At 34.3% G+C, this 24667-nt stretch overlaps 1 protein-coding gene across 5 annotated transcripts in view; it reads left to right on the forward strand.

Moving 5' to 3' along the window:
* Positions 1-24667, forward strand: part of Exn (Ephexin) — a 40087-nt gene that overhangs the window by 5527 nt on the left and 9893 nt on the right. For 3 of the 5 annotated variants that reach the window (XM_066397255.1, XM_066397256.1, XM_066397257.1), the window contains exons 1-4: positions 4222-4399; positions 9412-11215; positions 17777-17990; positions 21419-21516. In XM_066397255.1, coding sequence (XP_066253352.1) covers positions 4325-4399; positions 9412-11215; positions 17777-17990; positions 21419-21516 — 2191 coding nt within the window. In that variant the 5' untranslated portion in view covers positions 4222-4324. Of the gene's footprint in view, positions 1-4221; positions 4400-9411; positions 11216-17776; positions 17991-21418; positions 21517-24667 lie in introns of those variants that run through there. The other 2 variants (XM_066397259.1, XM_066397258.1) reach the window with 1 other exon arrangement.

Below are 24667 nucleotides of genomic sequence, written 5' to 3' on the forward strand. Positions count from 1 at the left end.
TGAATTTCTACTCTTGGACAAGTTTAGACACGTTTAAAGTGTCGATTAATAGAGTTTTAAGGAAGTGCATTTTTAAAAAAACGACATATTTTGCCTTTAGCACGCCACTGCTGCGGCCCCTTTGACGCGACCGACCTCGGAGGACTGCGGTGGAAAGCTCAAAAAATCCTCTTTAAACGGCCGTTGGACCCAAACACTTTATCCTCGACTTCATGACTCCCCAAAAATTCAAACTACACAAAATTTTACGACGACTACGTCGTACATCTTAAAAAGGAGAGGTTAGTTCAGGAGGTTCAAGGAGGTTCAAGGAGAGGTTAATCCTCCTGCGTCACGTTTGGATTCATATAAATTACGAAATTAAAATATTTTAGTATTTTTCGGTTTTTGCGGCTATTAAGGGGGAAATGGCATTGGACGGTGTGTATGGCTAAAATCAAAGAATACTCTTTTTTTTTCAATTTTAACCTCACAGCAGTGCGGCAAAGCTGCAATTTTGATTGCAAAATAGGCATATTAAATTTTCAACTTTACACTTTAACTTCTAGTTTAGATATTATTAACGTGAGAATTAAGCAATACGCCAATGGAAAACTTCATTAAAAAATTGAGGAATTAAATAACGATTTGGAAAAAAATTTAAGTCATTTTAGGATTCCAGTAACAACACCACATTTTTTTACCGCGCCAGATAATTACATTTTCAATTTTAAGTATTAGGTAACTACTTGTTTTGGACATTATTAATTTGAAAAGAAAGAGAGTTACGTGAATGGAATTTTTAACGAAAAATTACAACTGCAAAACCCATAACAAAAGTATTTAAGTTTTTATAAGAATCCAGTGACAGCGTCAATTTTTTTTTTTGTAATCGCCCACAAAAATTTTTAGTCGAAATTTTTAATTTTAATCAAAAATACTGTTCATTTGACGTCATTTTTAATTTCCAATAAAAACCAGGAAACGTAAAAAATTATGTAACAGAAAATTAATTAGAATTGAAAGTAAAGCATCGTCAAATCTATTTCATACTCTATGGGAAAACAGTAATTGCCATAACACGATAAGAATTGCATGCGGTCGTGCCCTGATGGGTAAAAGAATTCAGAATTATTGCGGGTGTAGCAATAACCGCCATTTTTTTTACGCCGCACGGCTTTTAATGAATACGTGTTAATGATAAAAGCCACGAAGAGTATCGTTACAATTATGAGTCTAATTCAGATATAATGCGGAAAGCATTTACAAAATGGGAAACATTACTGACAATTGGTTACATAAAATTAAAATGAGGTTTTTGTCGGTAAATGTTGACAAACATGTATAATTTTAAAATAGGAAATGATCCCAAATTAACCGTTCAACAGTTGATTTACTTAACTAAGAGTGGAAAGTGATACTTTCGTGAATGATGCGAAGCGGAGTTCGGTAAGCAATTGAGTGCGGGAAATATACTTTCGTACGCGTTAGGTGCAACATTTTTCTTAACAGGGCATGTGTGTTAACTTTATTGCCTTCTGTAGGTTCAAATTTCTATATGCACACATACGGTAAAATGATCTTACCGCATTCATGTGAATATGAAATATACACAAAAGGGTTTAACACTACTTTGGTTAGCGCCGATAGGAAAAGAATACTTATTTGATTAATTAGAAATTGAACACGTTACTGTACAGATTTAAGTGCTAGTAGATAATTATATAATTTTGCAACTTTGTAATTTCAACTATCAATATCATTATTATAAGAAATATGTGTATGGTAGATTCCCAGCGGGAGGAGGAATATTTTAAAAACTAATCTAAACTATTTATAAATATCTTTGTTTTGAGATATTAAGGCATTTATAGAGAAAAGTTGTTAGTAATTAAGAGATGTAAAAATCTCGATTTTTCACCAAAATATTGTGATTGAGCTCAACATGGCTAATACTAATGTCACTGATTTAAGAGATACAGTGTATTCAAAGTTTAAATTTTATTCTGAAATATCTCCATAATTATGAATGATTTAATAGTATAAAGCTGAAAATCGGTAATTTTATGTTTTTTTGGTGTGAGAACAACAAATTTTAAGATGGTTATTTTAACATTACTCCTAGAGGGTCATGCTTCTATTGAGCCATGATTAAAACAAGCCGAGAATTTAAAAAAACGCTCAATTCTACAGGGAAAATGTACTCTTGTTTAGGTTGTTTAAATCTATAGGTTTTTAAGTTATTTGCATTTAAAAGGTTCAATGTATTTTGCTATGATTTTTTAATTTTTAAAAGAAGGGAAGGTACGGAAACGTAATCAAAGCAACAATAAATAACAATAACAATTATTGGTAATAGTGATAATGTCAAACTTCAAATCAAATGTTGGAAGTGTTCACCACCTACCTCAATACATTTTAAAATACACTTTCTTAAATGTCTCTGAATGTTAAACAAAATTTCCCTATTATTTTTAAATATATTTGTGGTTCCCTGTATTCTTTGCCACAGCTCCTGAAGAGTATGGAAATGAATAAAAAAAGAAAAAACATGAAAAAAAAACATAAAACTACCAATTTTCAGATTTATACTATCAAATTGTTCTTAATTATGGAGAAATTTCAGAATAAAATTTAAACTTTGAACACACTGTATCTCTTAAACCAGTGACATTGGTGTAAGCCATGTTGAGCTCAATCACAATATTTTGGTGACTAGTATCTCCAGTTTCCATCTTCCAGTCCATTCTTTCTAACTCACCCTGTATATTTCTTTTTGTAATATTTAGTTGCAAACAAAGTTATTAGTCTTTGATCAAATTTGTCTAAATTTTGTTAAGAAATGTGGAACTTGAGGGTCTTTTATTTCGACCCCCTGTAGATTTTTGATATATTGAATTCTTCCGTTCAAGATGAAAAATCGTTCTCTACTACTAAGTATTTTTCGGTTTTTGTCACGTACACGAGAACAAACAATAAAACACCTTATTATCATTAAATAAAGGAAAATCGAATTCTTTTTCTATGACGCAGTTCGTTCTGGGGAATTTTGAAAATGTCGAAAATTGATATTCACGCTTAATTATTTTTTCTGGGGCAAAATAAAACACTTTATTTGCATATATGTATATTCGTAAATTACTTATTGCCACCTGTGACGGCAAATATGCATAACTGTCCGGCGATTACACCTGTAACCGAATTTATTTACACTACATCACATGGTAGCCAATTAGCTTGTTTAGGAATGTAGTGAATTATCAGCAACTAACCCAGTTTTCTAACTGTTTAAAATGTATTTCATAAAGCTGGTTGCGAAACTGAAATACGCAAGGGTATTTTCCTTTTCGATATCATTTAGTATTCATGTAAAGCACCGATACATTAAAGATTGCACGTTAGTAGAAACATGGCAAAGGTAATAATAATTCCAAAGGAAATTATTTGTTTAAAAAAAAATTATTGAAGTGTAATTTGGTGTGTAAATAACAGTGGAAGGTCACGTGGACTGGTTTAATTCTCTTATTATCGGCACTAAGCTTAGTAGAAAGTGGGCTCGGCTTGTTTGCCTCAAAAATAATAATCGATAATAATATGCAAATTTCGCGTTATATGCCGCGATATAGTAATTATCACGCGTGACACAGCTACCAAAGAAGGTGAAATTCCATTATGACCTAAAGGAAAAGGCCTTTGTTTCTTTTCATCATCTGAGCACGGCTTAAAACGTAAATTTTTACATCTTTTAACATCCGATCAAGTTGGTTTATGGGTGCCTGTCTTTAAATTCGTCGGTTGGGGATTTCGTAACTACAGGTTCCGGTGCTATGACTGGTTTTGTGGTTATTGGTCTGAAGATCCATTGTCTCATCGATTTGTTCCCTCGATTTGTTCTTACAGCGCAATGGTTTTTTCCCGATGATTTACTTTTCTCTTTGCAACATTCGTGTGGGAAAATGCATTTTCTGCATTCTCAAAAACATTAACCGAAGTAATAATGCGGCTGTGAACAACTGATAACTGAGCAGGCACCACACAAACGTTTTCAAATAATATCTGAATAATCAACAAGAAAACCAGTCTGAGTAGCTAAAAAATCGGCATATTTTTACTTATTCAGTTATACATACAGTTTTTGTGTTGTTATAACTGTTTTCTGCATATAATACAAAATAGACATGTACGTGCCAGTACACGGTGTTCCACTTCATTTAGTAGCTATTAAGATTTCGCGCCGTTGGTACTGATGGCGAAGTGTAGTACTTACTTTTATTGCCATACTTCCGGTCTTTAACTTCTCTATTTTCATTTCATTGCGCTCAGCAATTTTTCTTGCATTCCTCTCATGTTTACTCTGGACTTTTCAAATTTGGGACTTTTTTTTGCAAGCCTGCTAGTGTCAATACTGATTTACATCATGGTGAGTGTAATCGAGAAAGTTTCTCGATTTTGATAAAAATTGCGTTCCGTGAAAATGGGAAGAGGTAAGGCAACATGATCCGTAATTGTTTATTTAATTGGGTAACGACATCAACAGTGTCGTAAAACATGACCGTAAGTACTGTTACTCGGCTTATTTACATTGCATTATAAGCGAAGGTCGTGCTAAAAAAATAAATCATTTGTTTTGTTTCTCACAGTCGTGAGGTTTGTATTGTTTCGGTTAACGCATAAAAGTTTGCAAAAATGTTTTAAAAAACAAAAAAAATGTGTACAGAGAAGCCTATAAGTATATCATCAGACTTACAGGACATGTGGAAACAAAGGAAAATTGTTAGCGAGATGGAAAGAGATGAGCATTTTTGAAAATTTGATATTCCTCTCGATGCGAAAATATGCGTTTTCAATTACCACAAAATTTTCTTAGTGATGATAATGTCAATTATTTCTTCTCTTTCATTAAATGCACTAATTCTTAATAGTTATTTTTTTGACGTATCCTATACCTTGATGCAATCGCTAAGATTTCGTTCATATTCTTTTATGGTATTTTCAGGCTCTTCAACGATCTATATTATTACAACCAGACATATTTCATTGTCCTTTGATATTGGTGCATGCACTCTTGAGAGAAACATGTACTCCCCATATAGGCAGATCTTAAATATAGAATGTAGCTCTAGTAGATAGATTTGTGTGTCATCTTGTGAACTCTAGGCTCACAATGGATATCCTTGTTATACCTACTTAATTTTTCTTCCATAATTAATTCTGAAAATACTCAACAATTTCTTCCTTAATTAGTGCCAAAGGGACATCGGCTGCTGACTCCTCTTATACAAACATTCCTTCAATCACATTTCTGTAGATCGTTCGCGCATTTAAATTTAAAAAAAAACTATGAAAAGCGACTTAAATAATCCTACGTATCTAAATTACAATCTCTGTTACAATAGGCAAAATCAGTGAATGTCTATTAACATATTTTTATAACATTACTACAGCGTTTACTACGATGCCAATTAGGTCTAATTGAAACCAAACATTGCGGACACTCTGGCTGGAAACGTTCAATCATGGTGCTTTTACAGAACGGTTCCATCGCATAATTGGCATAAGTAAAATCAGACGAGAGAGCGAAAGTACGCACATTACGGGGTACTCCCGCAAATACTTGTCACATAAAAAGATAAAGTGCAAGCAATTTGAATCAGGTGCAATTATTCTTGTTATGAATTGTCCGATCGATCCGAAGGGGCCCCGCCCATTGACATACTAAAAAAAATGGCAGAGAAAATTGGAAAGTACCTATAGTGCCGGCTATACCTATATTTTGCACGTGTCTCACGTGTTTTAAGATTTAATCCTAATTGAATATTAAGGCATTTTTTCCTTATAGAAATAATACAGTATCAGTTGCTTCGATTTAGCGTAAAAACTCTTCGACACTTAGGGAAATGAGCATTGCAAAACTCCGTCCATACAATGAGGTAATAACACTAGCAATTTCAACAATAAGTGTTCATTGTTCGTAAGGAAAGGGGGAAAGAATTAAGAAAACAAAGGCGATCGGACACAAGGCATTAATACTTTGGACACGTTCACGTTACAGCGAATGGCCTTGCGGAAACAATAACTTAATAAATAATTGAGAATTATCAACAAGCGAATTAGTATGCCTAACATTGCAACATTTCCAAACTAAACCAGGTGTTGCGGTTATGGTCAACTTTCCTGTCTTTTGTGTTATTTGGAAATTTTCGAGATCCTAAGAGTCACATCACTAAGTCATCTTCAGCTTAAAGTCGCGCACAAACTCTCCATTGCGAATTTCTTATTGGAATTCTTTAGGTGTTTACACGAAGTAAATCGACACACCAATGTATGTAACTGTAATTGGTAAACTTCAACAGAACCAATATGCAATCGTAATAACTCTTTCTTTATACAATCTGTAGAAATAGAAGTCAACAAATTGAGGTTCGAATCCAGTTATCTTTGAAGAGTTTATTGATCTTATGTAAATTGACTTATTTTTAACAAGCCTCTGGACACGCGGTATGAATCATGTATGTACTTACCATCTAAAGAGGAATTTGTTATTAATAATCGGGCTGATAAAGTCAGTGTGATAATAAGGGCCTTATGATATCAAAGTTAATGCTCATATTGCTATGAGTCTGTTATTTTTACGCAGAATGTTTCTATCATCAAGACAATGACGAACAGTACGAAATTAATCATTTTATGGGCACTTTTTGTTCCGGAATGTTAGATTATTGTGTTTATCTTTAAGCTTGTTTTATTTGATGTAGTTCGATGTAATCTTTTTCATGAAATCTCGATACAGCGAATAATAATGAAGTCGGTGGCTAAGTTTCTCAGTCAATTTCATAGTCTTTCTCACCTATTTGAACTCGCATTTCAAGCATATACAAAGTTCTCCCCACCTAATGGGTCAAAGTTCATCTACATATTCTTTCTGAGTTTTCATATTCTCTGGTCTTTATTTATGTTACTTATGGTCTTACTACTCTTGGTCTTTACAAAGTTTCAATTATTTTATCAACTTTTGCCTACAGCTCTGACAGATTGTGAGATATTTAATTCAAAATGTAATATGAGGATATTAGTCATTTAAGTTTACTTCACTAGATGAATCAAGCAATTAACAAAATCTTTATTAATAAACGTTGATAATTTCCATGCAGTCGAATACCCTTTAATCCTCCCTAAATGTTTATTAACCATTTTCTTTTTAAAAAGCCAAATTCACAGTTTAATTTAGAAACTTTTCGCCCTTTTCATTTTACTAATCAACTGGTATCCTTTCAAAGTTATTTGCAACAATATCACACACCGCATTTTTTGTATTGATACACTCTTAGCACAAAACCGAGGTGTTTTGCCTCATATTTTTCAGTAAAATGTAAAGAACAAAAAGTTTCGAATTTAAACAATGCATTCAATGTACCGAATCAAAATGGTCAGTGGCGCACTACGAAATAGTAGGAGGGGTGGTGAGAGCTGAAACGATATCGGATCGCAGGGAAAATACTATCCTATACAATGTGATTGACAAGGTGATTCAAATATCTATCACGAAACTTAAGGAGGTGATTTTATATGATAAAATAACCGTAGAGCTTCATACACATTTTTTTCGAAATGTTATTGGTTTTCGAGTCACAGCCCGTCAAATTCAATTTTTTGTTTTTTGTTTTTTTAAATTATTTACTTACGCAAAATGCAATATGACTAATTTTTAGAGCATAGACTAAGTCTATTGCGCTCCATTATTTTAGTAGTAATTCAATTCGATTGTGTGCCACTAGAGGGCACTTTACCTATATTGAAAATTATTTTTCTGCAATAATTTTTGAGCTTTGAGCTCGCTTTTAATAAGTTTTCCGAAAGATTGATGCAAGTCCTTTAAAAAAGGTACTCTTTATGTTTTCTTAACTCGCTAAATCTAACTGTTTAGACGTAAATCGCCTTTAAAAATGATGTCGCAAGTTAATTTTTCAACTTTCTAAATTCCGTTATTTTAAATTAAACAAAAAGAATTAACTAAGTTAACAAAACATTACTAACCAAACTAAAAAAGATTCTCAAAATCTCCCTCATTTTCTTCAATACTAGTATTAGGAAATATAAATTTCCTAATACTCTTAAAAAAATGCTGCCTAACTCGATGAAATATTCTCTGTGTTTCCCTAATAGTTTGGCACTCCTCTATTATCCGTAAACGAAGAGAACAGAATTTACTTAGTCTATGCTCCAAATATTAGTCATATCGGATTTTGCGTGAACAAATAATTTAAAAAAACAAACAAACAAAATTTTAATTTGACTGTCACTCGAAAATTAATCATATTTCGAAAAAAAATGTGTGTGAAACTCTACTATTATTTTATCATGTAAAATCACCTTCTTAAGTTTCGTGATCGATTTATTAATCACCCTGTAGACATTAATAACTACTTGACTTACCTAGTAAAGTCATTTCGCCAAATTTAATATTTTTGCAAAAAGAATATGTTTAACCCGTTAAATGAGAACTCCCCCTAATAATGCCAAGGCATATTCCATCGGACACATCTTCAATAAAGATGTTTCGTAACTCAAATTTCAATCGTTCAATGTTAAGGCATTCAATTAAAGCCAAATGGAACACCATTTCTGATTATGCAATTGCTGTATACGGTAGCCTACTCACAATATCTGGTGGGCAAAACGCGAACACAAGAAATATCAGATTAACATAAAATGCAACGATTTAGAAGAAGTGGAGGTAGCATGGTTTTTTACAATTTTGCCCTCCCTTTTGGTAAATTAGACACTAATCCATATCGGCACCGGAGGAAGTAACGTCTCTCCCACACCTTACGACTCGGCCTTCCTTTCAAAAAATAATATCAATTTTCCGAATGCCGATTATTGTTTGCTACATCTAGTCTTTCTGGGTCGTTGATAAAATGCGTTTTAAGATTAGAATTTATTACGTGGTTTCTTTGGTTTATTTCACAACGCCCCCATTAGTGGCCAAATTTTCCCTTAGAAAATCCCAGCACAGCGTCATGGTATTGATTGTTTAAATTTCCATTTACCCCAAATATTCCTGTAAAATTTAGTTCAGGTTATTTTAGTCGTCTGTTCGATTATTTTGCCTACCATCTAATCCCTTAATATAACTTTTTACAAATTGATTTAATTCCCTACTCGAATATCTCCCAAACAGCTTAAAGTTTAGCCCAAAAATTACACTCTGGCATTATTGGAAAATACGTAAACGATATATTACCAAGATACCGCTAAACCAAATAAACTTATCCTCTCTAGCACATAATTGTAACGCAAATTACTATTACGTCTTAAACTTCGAGATAATGAAATCTAATAAAATGTCATTATTTCTAATTACTATAGATGTATTTAAGGTACGTATCACCAGATCTGATATCTCTAATAATAAAAGATAATTTTTTCCAGATAAGAATGGAGACCAAGATATCAACAGTCGCTTGGCAGCAGTCGCTCGCATTGCAGCCCAGCCCCATAATATTTGATATTCCATATCAAACAGTGGATATCTACCCGGTCTTTCAAGATATCCGCTCAAATCAGTCGTTTTTACACTCTCAAAAGCTCAAAGATAGCATTTTCGAATCGAAAAAGGCATTTTTGGAGCAGTCTTTGAGCGACGACAAACCCGAGGATGAGTTGATGGAAGTGAAGCCCCTCCTGGGGACCGTGCAGGAATACAAGAAGTCTGCTCCGTGTAAGAAAATCAGCTTCAAGATCAAGAAACAATCTTCCTTGCACAGAAGGAATGTGTCTGCCCCTAAAGTTACCAACATACCTTCGAGTTCTGTAGCTGAATTAACGAAAAAGTTCAACGAGATGGTTGAAAGCAGGAGCTTTTGGGAAGAAGAGAAGGTGAAGATGCTCATCCAGCGAGGTGATAGTGTGAGCAGTGAAGCTAAACGACCTTCAGTAGTGCATAGAGACAGTGTAAAAGTGTTACGGAAACCTAGTGTAAAAACAAAACCCAACTTAGAATCTAAGAACCTTGTGATATTAAAAACTAGGAAAACTAGTGTTAAGAAACAGAGTAATGAGAAACTGAGTACACGTGCCAAATTTACAGAGAAACCTGAACATCCCCCAAGACCAACAACCTTAAATTTGCACGTTTTAGATACATCACCCAATGGAACTTCAGTCAGAGCAGCAATTGAGAAATTCGAGAAACGGTCTTCTTTGTCTTTTCCCCAGAGAACAGACATCCAAAGACCCAAACCGATTGTCCCAGAAAAATCTTCAGCTCTCATTAGGAGCTTGGCCAGCAAAACTGCCACTTTGCCTCGCTCATTTAAATCCACTTCAACAGACACATCACTAATGAACTTGGACCCTGAGCATGACAATGAGATTAAGAAGACTGAACTCAATACAGAATTTGAGGAAGATATAGTTGAAGTCATAAACATCCCTGCAGTACTCCCTCAAAGGCGGTGCGACTCAATGTACGAAACTCTAAATATGAAAAAAGTCCAAAGTTCCCTCAAATCTGTTTCAGTGGATAACATCAGCTCAGAAATAAAGACTTCATCGGCATTACCAAATTCTTCATTCCTTTGGAGAGATAAATCTCCTTCTTCGACTTCAAGCAGATCTTCCATTAGCACAATCTTTCACACCGCTGCAAATACTCCTGAGGAAATAAAGAAACTAACCCCAGAAATCCCCCCAAAACTTGTTCCCAAACCTACAGTTGAGGGGGCAAAAGTTCAAGTTGTAAAAAAGAAGATGCCTCTTCCAGAATCTCCAGTACTACCCCCTAGAGGATGTAAATTTGACGAGGATTTAATAGAATATGAAGAAATTGGCAGTTTGGAATCTCATGAGGAAACCTTTAAGGGTTACGATGAGATTACTAAACCAGTGAATGATTTAGTGATGGATGGCGCAAAGAAGGAGAAGATGTATGAAGTGATTAAAATTTCAGAAAAGTTCAAAGTTGATGGGGTGGAGGTGGAACATTATGAGGAAATCACCAAGGAAGATGATGGTTATGAACCGATAGGCCATCAACTACCTGTAAATAGGAGTTCTAGTCCTGAAACTGAGAATATCTACGAAACCCTCCCGGTTGACCCTATTCCAATGAGGCGGCAGCTGCCTCCAAGACCTCCTCCATCCACAATAGAATCCACGAAGAGTGATGAGACCGTCTACAACTGCTACGAATCAATATACACAAAGAAGGAGGGCTACTATGAGAGCATTTATGGTAAGTTTGGTACCTTAAGAATGAAAGTTACAGAATGCAATCATCACATTTATACAAATTGTGCTCTATGGTAAACAATAGCAGTTTCCAAGTATTTAAATATGTGCATATGATTAACACTACGAGAACCTTTAGCAAACTAGCACTTTTTGGTTTGATAGCGGTTAGAGGAGTGTTAATGTGTTTGAATATTTATGTAGTAAATATTTCTATTATGAACATAGGGCTATTAATAGTTCACTGAAAATATTCTAGGGGGTTCCACCTGGTACCGAAAATTTTATGATGATTCTAATGGGTACTTAAAGACTTCCGATTTTAATCCTATTGTTATTGAAAGTTATTGCTAAAGGAAACTGCGGTATCACAGTATATAATGTGTGATAATTGTCAATTTAAAGTCGTATAAATGGTGATCCAAGTTATCGTTTTTGCTAAATTTAATTAATATCAATTCAAACAATTCAACAAAATAATGCGTGGAATTTTAATTGGTGTAGGGTTTGTTTCGTTTATGCGAAATGTATCCAAGGAAATATTTTTATGGTTACGATACTTGTAGAAAAATTTTACAATGTTTGGCATTTTTCTGGTAGCAGCGTTGCAATGCAATTGAAAATGCATTATAACTTATTCAAGGTGATTATACATGAAACAGTCATGCTGATAACAAATGTGACCTGTAAATACGTAAAAAGGGAGTTTTAATCGGACGATTTTTATGCCAATGTACACGTGCTTAAAATGAATTGTTCAACAATTTTGAAATATCTATTTTTTAGCAATACTTTAAAGTGAAAATTTTTATTCATATTTTTTATCTCAATTGTGAAGGAAAAGTGAACTGAAAACATGCTTCTTTAGCTTAGTGAACTTAAAGATTTGAAGAAAATTACTTTAGGCTGTCAATGTTCTCTACAAGAAATGCAGTTGATATATGTATGTCTAGTTTTCTCAAAAAAAAATTCAAATTTTGATTTTTATACGGTGTGTCCCACTTAAGATGAGTACAATCTTATGTTTTTCTTATTTTTAGAGGTGCAAAAATAATTTTTAGTACACTTATAGAGCTCCATAAACTAAATATTTTGCGGCATTTAGCAGACGCAAAATGTCGGGGCGTCACCTGCTGCGATTAACGAACAAAGTGACTTTTTTAAAATGTAGCTTCGCGTTAGGGATATCGAAAAAAGTTATTTGAAAAGTTCTTTAGACATAATTATTTTAAGCCTATATATCGATTTTCATCGAAAAATTCGAATAAATAAAAAATAACAACTATTGTGATTAAATAACAGAGTATCTGCTTATTAAACTGTCAACTCAATTGTTTTTGTTTTCATTGTTTTTGCATTCAGAGCCTGCTAGTAAAAATAATTATAAGATTAGAATGAAAGGAAATCCCAGAGCCAGTTTAAGAAATTTCACACAATATAATTAAGAAACTAAAAATTAGAATTTTTCGAAAAAAATCGATCTCGAGAGAGAGAGAGAGAGAGAGAGAGAGAGAGAGAGTCCCCAGGTATTTATGGCGTGTTTTGGTATCGTTTGATGACCGTCTGCTATTATTGTTGGAGAGTTTTCTTCAATCCGATGGTTTGGTAGTAAAAATTGATTTTTGGAGACGTTAAATGTTAACCTCCATCCATAGAACCAAGTCGTTGTGTTGTCCGTTAGTGATTGAAGTTTATCTACCGTTTTCCTGGTGGTTTTGTCGTGTGTGATGAGAGCCGCATCTTCTACGTATTGCAGTATGTAGGCTGTTTTGTCAGAATAGTTTTTGCCTTGTAAGTTGCGGTTGTACAGGTCGTGGCAATATATGTTATACAGAAATGGTGATAGTGGCAATCCCTGTGAGAGCCCTTGCTCGGAGGAGAAAGTAAAGGAAAGGGTGTTGTCTAGGCGTGCTTCTAGTTGTCTATTTTTAATTAAATTCCTTACTGTATGTATTAAGTATTTTGATGTGTTAAGTTTGTGTAGTTTGTATAGTAATCCTTTGTGTCAAACACTGTCGAAAGCCTTACTAATGTACATGAAAAGATATGCTGTTCTATTGTCGAGATGTATGGTTTGTATGTTGTTAGACAGTACTACAAAGAGTGGATGTACCGTCGAGTGCTTAGGTTTAAATCCCAATTGGTATGGTGGTATGTGATGTCCAATTAGTTGTTGAAGTCTAGTTTTTATGATATTTTCAAATATTTCACTCAACACTGGAATTAGTTTAATAAGTCTCTACTTTTATGTTTATGTGTTGTCTAGTCCGGCTTTGGGGATGGGTATTATTATTCCCGCTTTCCAAGTTTCTGGAATCGTGTTCGTTCAGATACATTTGTTGAGTAAGTTCAGTATGAGTTCGTGCGTTTGTTTAGCTAGGTTTTTTAGCACTTTGCTTTTTATGTTCTTTTCCAGGTGCTGTGGATTTAATGCGTGCAAGTGCTTCGTCGTATTCGACATCGGTAATTGGTTGATATGAGAGGTTCGTTTCGTTTGTGAAGTAATTGTCGTACCATTCATTTATTGAAGTCCAGTTTTGTTCATCAAAGTTAGGGTAAGTAGACGTTGTAAGCGCCCTTTCAAAATGTCTGGAAAACGAGTCAGCTTTATCCTTGTCTACATACAGTTCTATTCCGTTTTCGTTGATTGTACTTATAGTGTTGTTTTTTGTATCGCGTGTGTGTTTTTTTTAAATTTCAGCCAGTAGGTTTTTGCTTTGCCTTGTTCAATTTCTTTGAATGCTATCAGCCATTTGTCTTGTTTGTGTTGTTCTATCAGTGTCTTGACGCTTCTGTTGAATTCGTTAAGTTTTCTTGTTAGTTCATCGTCTTGCGGGTGCATGTATAATCTGTATAGTTTCCTTTTATGTTTGATCAGTCTTAGTATGAATTTAGGTAAAGTATGGTATGTTGGTAAAAGGTGTTTTTGTCCGAAGTGAAAATTTCTCTACTGCCAGAATATATCAAATATAGCGCTGATATAGAAGTTGTATGTTTCCTATAAGGCCCTGTCTGTGTTTCACAGTGTAGTCATGGATGTTTAGTTTTACTTTTCCGATGTCAGTTTTGTTTAGATTTAGTTTTTAGATGGTTTTTGTTGTAACCGTATGTTATGTTTATCCGAGATCTATGTCAGACGTTATCGCTAAATGGTCTGATTCAAGATCGTTTGTTAGCTCGATGTTATTTATAATATTTGCGAGGTTGGTTGTGTGAAGTATTGAGTCGAGTGTTGAGTCTTGATTTCTAGGCATAAAAAATGTCGGCGGTGTCTGTTGTTTTATGAAGTATGAATTGTCTAGGAACCTGTTCAATTGTACAAGGTGCTTTTTTTGTGGTACTTAATGTTAAATTGGCATAAAATGACATTTAGCTGTCAGATAGATATATGACAGCGCGCGTTGGAAACGTCAATCCAGTGCAATTTTTGCCATGGAACATTACGCGCCAAAGGAAAGAGCTGAAATTGTTAAATTTTATTTTCAAAATCAATCCTCAGTTAAGTGAGCACAACGTGCGTATAGAAGTAAATGTCGTGGTCGAAAAGTGCCAACATCGAAGACAATTCGACGTTTAGTGACTAAATGTAATGACAGTGGTTTTTTAGCAACATCAAAGCCTAAGAATAAAACTCGTCGGGGTCGATATAATGAGATTATTGATGCCGTAAGGGCCGATGTTGAGCAAAATCCAAAAACATCGTATCGTCGACGCGCTCAGCAATTTAGCATGCATCCGTCGAAATTATGGTCGATTTTAAAGGTTGATCTACATCTCTTTCTATACAAGATGTAAACAGCACAACTATTACCTGCTGATAAGCCATGTCGCGTGCAATATGCCAGAAACATACAAAACATCGTTGCTGATGCGCTTGATTTTTGAAGTCGTGTGATTATGACTCATGAAGCTCATTTTTCGGCTTGTGAAAGTGTTAATACACAAAACGTTCGTTATTGGGGCACTCAAAATCTACATTTAATATAAAAAGTGCCTTTACATTCCCCAAAAGTTACTGTCTGGTGCAGTATATGTTCAAAAAGAATTATTGGCCCGTACTTTTTTGAAGTTAAAAATTGCACGACAGCAACGGTCAATGGCGAGCGATAGAGGGCAATGCTAAGCAACTTTTTGACGCCTACATTGGATCACAATGGCATAGAGAATTATTAGTTTGAACAAGATGGCACAACATGCCATACAGTTCGTCAAATAATTGTTTTTTTGAAAGGAATGTTCCCTAATCAATTGATTTCCAAAAGTGGGAATTTTAACTGGCCCGCACGCTCACCCGATTTGTTTTCGTCTAACTTTTTCTTGTGGAGGATATTTGAAAAGCAGAGTGTATGACAACAAACCAGAATCTCTCGAACAACTTAAAACCAATATTCGGAACGAAATCACCGGAATTTCATCGGAAACTCTTCGGAAAGTGATGGCAAACCCCGAAAAAAGGGCCAATATATATTTTGCTGCAGGAGGTGACCATTTGCCAGATATCATTTTCAAAAAATGGCCAAACAAATTGTAAAGGTCCAAATTATTTTTAAAAAAACTTTAGGCACCTCAAAAAAAAGCATTTTGTATTTTCTTATTTCTATTAAGGTTGAAGTCTTCCATAAGGATGGCATACCTGTACAGGCATGCTTTGGTCATTATGTTTTGTTCCAGGTTGGCTTGAGGATATATGTATACTAGGAAGATGTGGATAAGGTCGTTTAGGTAGGGTATGATGAAGTGAAGGCATTCATTTAAAGGATTGTTCATCGCTGGGAGATTTACTTTTCCTAATTTAAGGTTTAGTTTGAATAATACCGTTGTCCCCCTTTTGGCCTTGCCAATTGCATTGCCATGTCTACAGATATATTACCAGTCTCTACAAGTCGGTATCTATCCTGGTTTGGTTTTGGTTTCTACAAACATGTAGCAGTCAGTGTCGTTTCGTTCTATGTAGTTGTAGATAAGGTGTTTTTCCCATCTGTTGTAATAGCCCGTGGCACCTCGTCTGTTCAGCATTTTACTCTAACATTAGATATTCCCTCGATGGGTGTTATTGTTTTCTTGGGGCATTTCATGTTAGAGGCCGCATGATTATTTGAGTTGCAACTGGCACATTTGGTTGGAAGGGGTACATTTGATTGTAAAGTGACTTTCCCTGGCATTTATTCAATTGTATTGGTTTTTTGCAGTCTTCTGATCGGTGGTCGAATGCGTTACATTTGCTGCAGGGTGCTGGAAGTCATACTGGAAGTTTACTTTCAACAATCCTAAATATGCATCCCAGGAAGTGTACTGTCCTATTATTCATAAGTTTTCCATATGTGGTATGGTCTCCGGTGATAAGTCGCATCATTAACATGGGCGCTCTTCGTTTTCGAGATATACATAATTCTTTTGCAGAATCTTATTTCCAATTTACTTTTCTTTATATGTTCCAGGAATATCTCGTCTGTGATGTTAAGAGCAATACGTGTAGTCACTACCGAATATAACGGCGTGATGTTGCGGTTGTTGTTCGTTGAAAATGTCGGTGTGGTGCTCGCTTTTTGCCTTTTGTATGTTGTGATTACGCCCTATTGTTTGAGGTGATTTAGTGCACTTGTTGCGTTGTACTCATCATTCGTTTTAATTAGGAAGTTTGTGTCTTGTTTTATAATTATATCTCTGTTACTTTCGTTGATTTCTTCCCATTTGATTGTTAATTGGCCCTGGTCAACGTCGGTGGTAAGAAGACACAGAGTGTCCATTCAAAGACTGGCTATCTGGGTTGGCGATTGGTATTGGTGGTTGGTCTTATGTAGCTTTTTTACGGAAGCCGTTGGTTTATCCAACGCCGACCTTTTCATGTCTTGGGTTGGTGTTGTTGGGGCTAATGTTGTGGGGGTGAAGTTTGGTTTTCTACCTGTTCTTTTTGTTCTTGGTTGGGCGAATCCATCGTCGTGGGAGGCCGTGTCCGACTCGGACTGCGAACTTCCAGGATACATGCTAGTTTTGGATAGGACCTCGTATACTCACAGCCAAGAATTCATTGGAAATACTTGGAATTTCTTCTTCCTTGTGTGTACGGATTAAAAAAATGTTTTTATATACTCTCGCACGGCACGTCCGATCGCTATCGAGGTTGTCCATCTTGGCATTGAATTATATGGAAAAATCATTAAAATTAATGAAAAAGGCATTTGAGATTTATGAATTTCAAGTGCAATGAAAATGATTTTCGAATTTAGTTAATTAAGGCTTAAAATTGAGTGAAGACTCTTCCTGAAGTTCATTTCAGCTATTTTGTACTCTTGAAAATGAACATGTGGAAAAATAGAATTATTTTCCATAGAAAACAATTTTCTAAATATAATAATTACCTATTCTAAGCCCTTAAAAATTACGAGCTTTCCATTTTTATATACGGTGGTGGTTTGGATAATTATTGATAACCCTGTCTGAAACGCTATAAGTAATTTTTAAATTAAATTCATGCGTTAATGGCCCATCAAACCTTTCCGAGAGTCAACATTTCATACCACAAATTATTTTTTAATTTTCATAATCATTTTCTTCATATTTTTAGGTTCTCAACTGACCACAGACAGTGGTTCCAACAGAGACAGCGTGCTTTCTTCAGACCAGAAAACCAACAGTTTGTATGGTCAGCCCATATGGCAGTATAACAATGAAAACACTTATTACAAACCTCCTAGTGATGTTAGTGATCGAGTCTCGGAACGTAGTGACGAATGGGAGGACGTTACTGATAACGAGGATATTGAGAACACTTTTATTGTGTAAGTGGATATATTAGTCGTAAATTAATCAAATAAATAGAGAAGAGAGCTTTTCATATTGGATTCTGAAAACAACCGAAGTATATTAAAAAAAAAGTTGATAACCGGTTAGTAGTTTATATACGAGGCTCGGCTGATAAATATTGCACACTAATATACCACATGGAAATGAAAGGTACCATCGAGTTGCGCTTAATGTCAAATGACAGCTAAAGTCCTCCTTTATAAAGCTGTGAAATTGCTTTGAAATTATGATTCTGTTAATAGAAGTGCTGTAAATAAGTAGGTGTTGAACTTTCGCGAATATGATGCTGGTAAAGCGACAATTGTGGATATACCTCGAATTGGATGGCCTGTTTCTGCAACAGACGACAAACATCGAAAGAAGGTGGAAAATTTGATTCAAGGTGACCGACAAATTACCCAACAACAAATTGCCATCCGTTTAGGAATATCTATAGAACGAGTAGGCTATATTATCCAACAGTTGGATTAGCGTAAAATCTATGCTCGGTGGGTATCGCGCAAACTGACAAAGGAACACAAGAGGTGTTGTCTTGAATGTTATCACCAACGTTTGCAACGTTACCATGATGAAGGAAATTATTTCCTTTTCAATATTGTCATTGGAGACGAGACTTGGATACATCATTACGACCCCGAAGAAAAGAGACAAAGCTTGAAATACAGACATTACACCTCATCAATACCCAAAAAATTCAAAACCCAAGCATCGACGAAGAAACTTTTTTGACGGTGTTTTGGGAGTCAAGCACGTTTACGTGACTGAATATCTCAAACATGGGCAAACTGTCAACTCTGAACAATATGTTAAAATGTGAACCACCTTAGAAGACTAGTGTGTCGCGTCCGAAAGACCGCAATGCTCATAATCCTGCAAAATGACAATGCGCGACCCTACGCATTTCATGTCACCTTGAAGGCTCTTGATAAACTAAAGTTAAGTCTATTTCACATCCACCATATTCTCCGGATTTGTCTCCGTGTGACTTCCACTTCTTCCCTTATCTCAAGAGGTATATCAAGAGTAACCATTACACCATCAACGATGAGGTAAACGAAGCTGTAACCATTTGGATCCGCAAAAGACATCCAGAATTCTATAGTGACACATGTAAAAACTTGTTACGCGTTGGGAGAAATGTATAAGTATAAATAGAGATTATACTGAAACACAAATATTGCATTTTGTAGCTGAAGAATTGTGCTTTTATCAATTTTTTATTTCATTCTAATATTTCGTTTCAATTCCATGTTGCACGTAGGTATGCAAAATTTATCAGCCGACCCTCGTATTTTCTATCTGAGAATGTCTGGTACGTTTTTTCTTTTTCGAAAGAATATCATAGTTAATTATGGTGTTGTAATTATTAATATCGGATGAAATTTATTATTATGACTATTATGAAACTGTTTTTGAATTAAGAAAATATTAATAATAAATTTAAGCAAAATCGATAAACTTACAAAAATTTAATTCACGTGCAATAGATAAATATTATAGAACAAAACGTAAACCTTTGAAAGGCGGAAAAACTAATAAGACACCCTATTTCACAGAAACTTAGAATAAATCTAAACTTTCGATATCTTTACAAAAAACACTTTTTAAGTAGTCTAAAATATACCAAGTATTTAATACATTGAGTGCCGTGAACTAACACAAGTGTTTGAGAATATTGTTGTGTCAAGCCGCACGTACTGCAGTTCTTGTAGTCGCTGTCGTGGCCTAGTCAAACATGGACCCATACCATACCTGGGCTCAGCAAAAAATTATCGTAGAGCTTTAATTTTATGGTGACTGCTATAACCCTATAGTTTACTTTATTAGTTTTACTCTAGTCAATTTCTTTTTATGTCCGTTGGAAAGGATTTGCTCATTGTACTTGTAATGGCTCTTTCGATCTGCGATTAACCCTCCGAATATCAGTTGGGTGGTTGGCAACCCCACGCTCTTGTTTTTCTTATGTAAAATTGTTAAAACAAATTATTTTCTCATCAAACTGCAGGAGTGTTGTCCTCTAATCGTTTGTATTGCTTGTAGCAGAATATATCTTTTTATAAAAAACAATGAATTTATTAAGAATTTCTGTTCTTCAAAAAATAAAGTTGAGGTCCCTCCGGAACGTCACTTGGTACTTCTAGTACTCCTAATTCAAAGCGTTAAACCTTTCAGTTTCAACTGTAAATATTACCGGGACGTAGTGAATCATGTTAGTTGTGTTTCCTCTTTCTCCACCTTCTTCTTTTTTCACCAAATTTCCTCATCTTACCTTCATTGAATAGTGAGACCTAGTTTCTGTTCGGTCCGAATGGAAGGGCTAAATGTGCTTTGAGGGTAGAGGAACCAAATGTGTGGTGTGACTCGATGAAACAGAATTATATGATTCGGCACAGGGACCAAAATGTTTGATCCTTTCCAATGATCGCATTGTGGTGCTTCCACAAAATGGCAGCCAAGATGATTATAGACTGGATATTTAACTGTAGCTATGATCCAGAACCGATTAAATAATCCTGGCGTTTAAAACATACTTTTAAGAGACTTTAAGAGAAGTTCATCAGTCAATGGAGCGTTGCTTACAATCTGTCCACGCAGAAGAACAAGTGAAAGAAGAAGCAAAGGAAGGTGTCTCAGAGGAGCAACTGAAACAACTTCGTTATCAGCAAAAGAAGAGATCAAAGTCTTACTCCTGTCCAAGAAAGATTGACGCCAAAGTCAACACTACCAAAGTGCCACAAGTGTAAGAAATTAGTAGACATACAAAGAACATCAAAACTTCTCCGTTATATGCAAACAGTGTAATTAAATTTTTAAGCCTTTTGTATTTCAATGTTAATTTTTTAATACATAACATTTTAAAATATCTTATAATTTACTGAACTTGATTTCCTTCATTTATAGCACTCATTTATTGCACTGATTAAGAAAAAGTGGGGAATAAAGGAGTGATTTTACACACAATATGTTGTGTAAAATTTGTCATTTGATATTCGGAAGGTTAATGTCTGCAAACCATGTCTTTTCTGGTTCCTTAGTTGAAGATTCTAATATAGAGCTACGGGAGATGTCGGTGCCTGTCAGTTACTTTATTAAAAGGAATGTATTAAGTACGTTACGAGAACCAAAAAACTCTCGAATATTCTCTAATGATTTATATTAATGCGTTTTAACTCTGACGTTCTACTCTTACAAGTTTAATGATTAGAAAATCTCTTTTTGCCATATTGATATCGAATTGAATAAATAAAAACTTTTATGAGGTGCAAGGAGAAACCCACATTAATCTTCACGTACCAAAGACATTAACAGACGACATAAGCATATGTGTAATGTATTCATTAGTAGGTAGCGCTCTATTTAACAAGTTATTGACTTCTGTTCATGGTATTTATGTCTTTTACAGAGTAAGAGAAAAGCACAAGGGCAAAAAATCAGGTTGGTCAAGACATTTCAGGGAACAACTCTCTAAGAACCTGAAGGAAAGAAATTCTGCTTCTCCAGGTAGGATATAATTGGTAATTAACTAGAGAGTTAGTAATAAACTAGCCACATTAAATCAGAAGTAAATATCAAGACTAGTATAAACCTAAAAAGAGAAATGTGGGAATGTGGTAACATAGTTTAGTCATAGAATTTTTGACAATATGGTGACTGAAATTATTATCTTCCAATAATTTCATAATGCAATTTTTTTTTCTTTGAATGCTTATTTCTGTTTCAAATCAATCTCTATCTCTTGCATTATATAACAATATTTTAACCCTTAGAAATGTGTCAATAATAAATTTATCATTCACATTTCTATTAATTCGGCGTTATGATATTCTTGAGTGAAACATCCTCTAATTTGAACGTGATTTCGATATCAAATAGCATCAGTTCGAGATAAAACTGCCTAACAAACTACGATTTTTTTGCTGCACTTCAGCAATTTTCGTGTCATTCTTCAGTACATACGAAATCGATATATTAAAGGGTGCCCGATAGTCAGTGGCTCGTTAGAGTTTTATGGTAATTGGACGTAGAATGTTTCTTTTTTTGTCGCCAGTCAGAATAAACCAGAAAGCGTACATGTTTTCGTCGGAAGTGTGATTAATCTTACCACATTCAGTGTTAACTCAATATGCGAATGATTCCCTGATGATAAAACATAAAATTGGACAATAACTAGGCGATTGTCAGGTTAAAGTTGATGTTGGAAAATAATGTAAGTGGGCATATTGCCTTGACCACAATGATAAGAGTTTGTTTCTGTATCAAAATCAAAACTATGTTTGTATTGAAGACAGGAACACTTATTCGGAAGCTAATTGATATTAACTAGATATTAGATAGAAAATTTAAAATTTCTAAGGCTGAATTAATTTATCAAACATATTCCATGTTTTTTCTCAATTATTTTTTAGATTTTATATTGTTTGCCCTTAGCTTTCTTCTTAATTAAAGATGTAAGTCCACTTCACAGCTGTGAACTTTTGTTAAATTCTACAGGGTGCTTGGTAGAGAAATAGAAACTTTTCAATGGGAGATAGATGGGGTCGTTATGAATCTGTATAATCATATTTATCCTTATGCAAAGTCTCATCGTATTTGAAATATCGCCTAAGGAGGGAGAGTAGGGAGAGCAAAGTAGAGGGGGCAAATAAATGTGTTAGAAATGGAGGGTCTCATTTTGGAAATAAAATTATAATAATTAATAGTAATATGGTTTATGTTAGAACTAACGCTATAAGTTTTAAAATTATTAGTACTTATTAATAAAAGTTTTTAAAATATTAGTACTTATTTAAATTTAATATTGCTTATTTTCTTGTTGTGAGTAATATTTCCTTTATTATAAAGTATTTTAACACCTTACTTTGTCTATATAATTATTTGTAATAATAATTTTTAATTAGTTTTTGTTTTGCTTTATCCATATTCATATTAAGAATCTTTTAAAAAATATTTCCGAAAGCAGAAAGTGTTTAATATTAAAGAAATGAACTTAATTGTATCAACTCAATTATTTCATATAAAAATCTAAGAAGGCCCACATTTCAAAAACGATGACACTTTGTATAAGGGTAAATATATTATAGTTATAAAGTGTCCGCCAAAATTGACACAAGAAAGTAAAAGCAAATTAAAACTGCAAAGAATGTCGATTCAATCCGATTTATTGTTTTGTTTTGAACATTGATCTATACCATTTATGCATAAAAAATAATATCACTCAAATGTTCACTACGACTTGTTTTACATACCTCAATACGATGGTCGAAATTTTCGATAATGTTTTCTAACGTGATCGCTTCAATTGCATTTATCTCGCCAATAATATTGTTTTTAAGGTCTTGAATAGTAACTGAATGACAGACGTACACTTTACTTTTTAAAAATCCTCCTCAAAAAAAAAGTCGAGAGGTGTCAAATCGCATGAACGAACGGGTCAAGACACATTTCCACTTCATGAAATTACACCTTCACCAAATTTGGACTACAATAATTCTATGTTTGCACACGTTTTGTGGCATATCGCACGGTCTTGTTCAAAGTAAAGGTCTTCTATGATGATATGATTAATTTTCGGAAAAAAATTACTTATTATGGCACGGTATAGGTCAAAATTCACAGTAATCGCATTTCCATCTTCATTTTCAAAGAAATAAGAACCAATGATTCTTTTCGACCACAATCATCACTAAACACATACTTTTGGAGGATACATCGGTTGTTTTCGATATTTTTTAGGATTCTCATTGGCCCAAATGAGACAATTTTACTTATTTACCGTTCTATTTAATGTGAAATGCGCTTCATCGCTAAAAATGATTTTTGATGAAAAAGTGGCATCAATTGCACGATGTTCAATGAGCCAATTCGAGAAAACACAACAGGTAAAATAATCTGCTGACTTCAGGTCTTGTGTTAATTGGATTTTATGTGCATGTAAACTTAAGTCTTTATGCATAATACGGTGTAAACTGGTGAATGAAATGCCCGATTCTTGCGATCGACGAGTTACACTCAATTTTGAATCCTCCTCGACAGTTTCTTTCACAGCAGCGATATTTTCTGGTGTACGAACACTTTTTCGTCGGCTAGTCTTTGAAACCAAACTAGTTGATTCAAATTTGTGCACTAAACGACCGATTGTGCTCTGATTTCGACGGTTATGCCGACCGAGAAAATCACGTATTGCGTGAAAGGTATTTTTTATTTTTGTACCACTTTTGTAGTGTTCTTGAATAACTTTAATTCGTTGTTCAATCGTATACGACTCCATAACGATAAATGGCAAACACTCAACAACCAAAATAATATACAGGATGTTTCAGATTTTGATACACAAACTTTAATCGTGTATTCTACGTTCGAAAATAACCCTAGTTTGCTAGACAAACTATATTCCAGAAATGATTCGTTTAAGAAATACAGGGTGTTGAAAAAAAATTCTAATGTCAAACTGATAGTAATCAGCCTTGCAGTCTTAAGTCTTTAGAGCCAAAACGGTGCGTTCTATCAAAATAAGATAAAAATAATTATATCTACTTTTGCTTTTTAATAGTATTCTTAAGTGTACTTTATGCTCATCTTATAAAACTTAAGTTTTGATGCACAAATAAAAGAATTCACACAAAAAATTACAGTCATATTTTATTCAAAAATG

Source organism: Euwallacea similis, chromosome 14 (genome assembly GCF_039881205.1).
Source record: "Euwallacea similis isolate ESF13 chromosome 14, ESF131.1, whole genome shotgun sequence".
In the NCBI taxonomy this organism is placed as follows: domain Eukaryota; kingdom Metazoa; phylum Arthropoda; class Insecta; order Coleoptera; family Curculionidae; genus Euwallacea; species Euwallacea similis.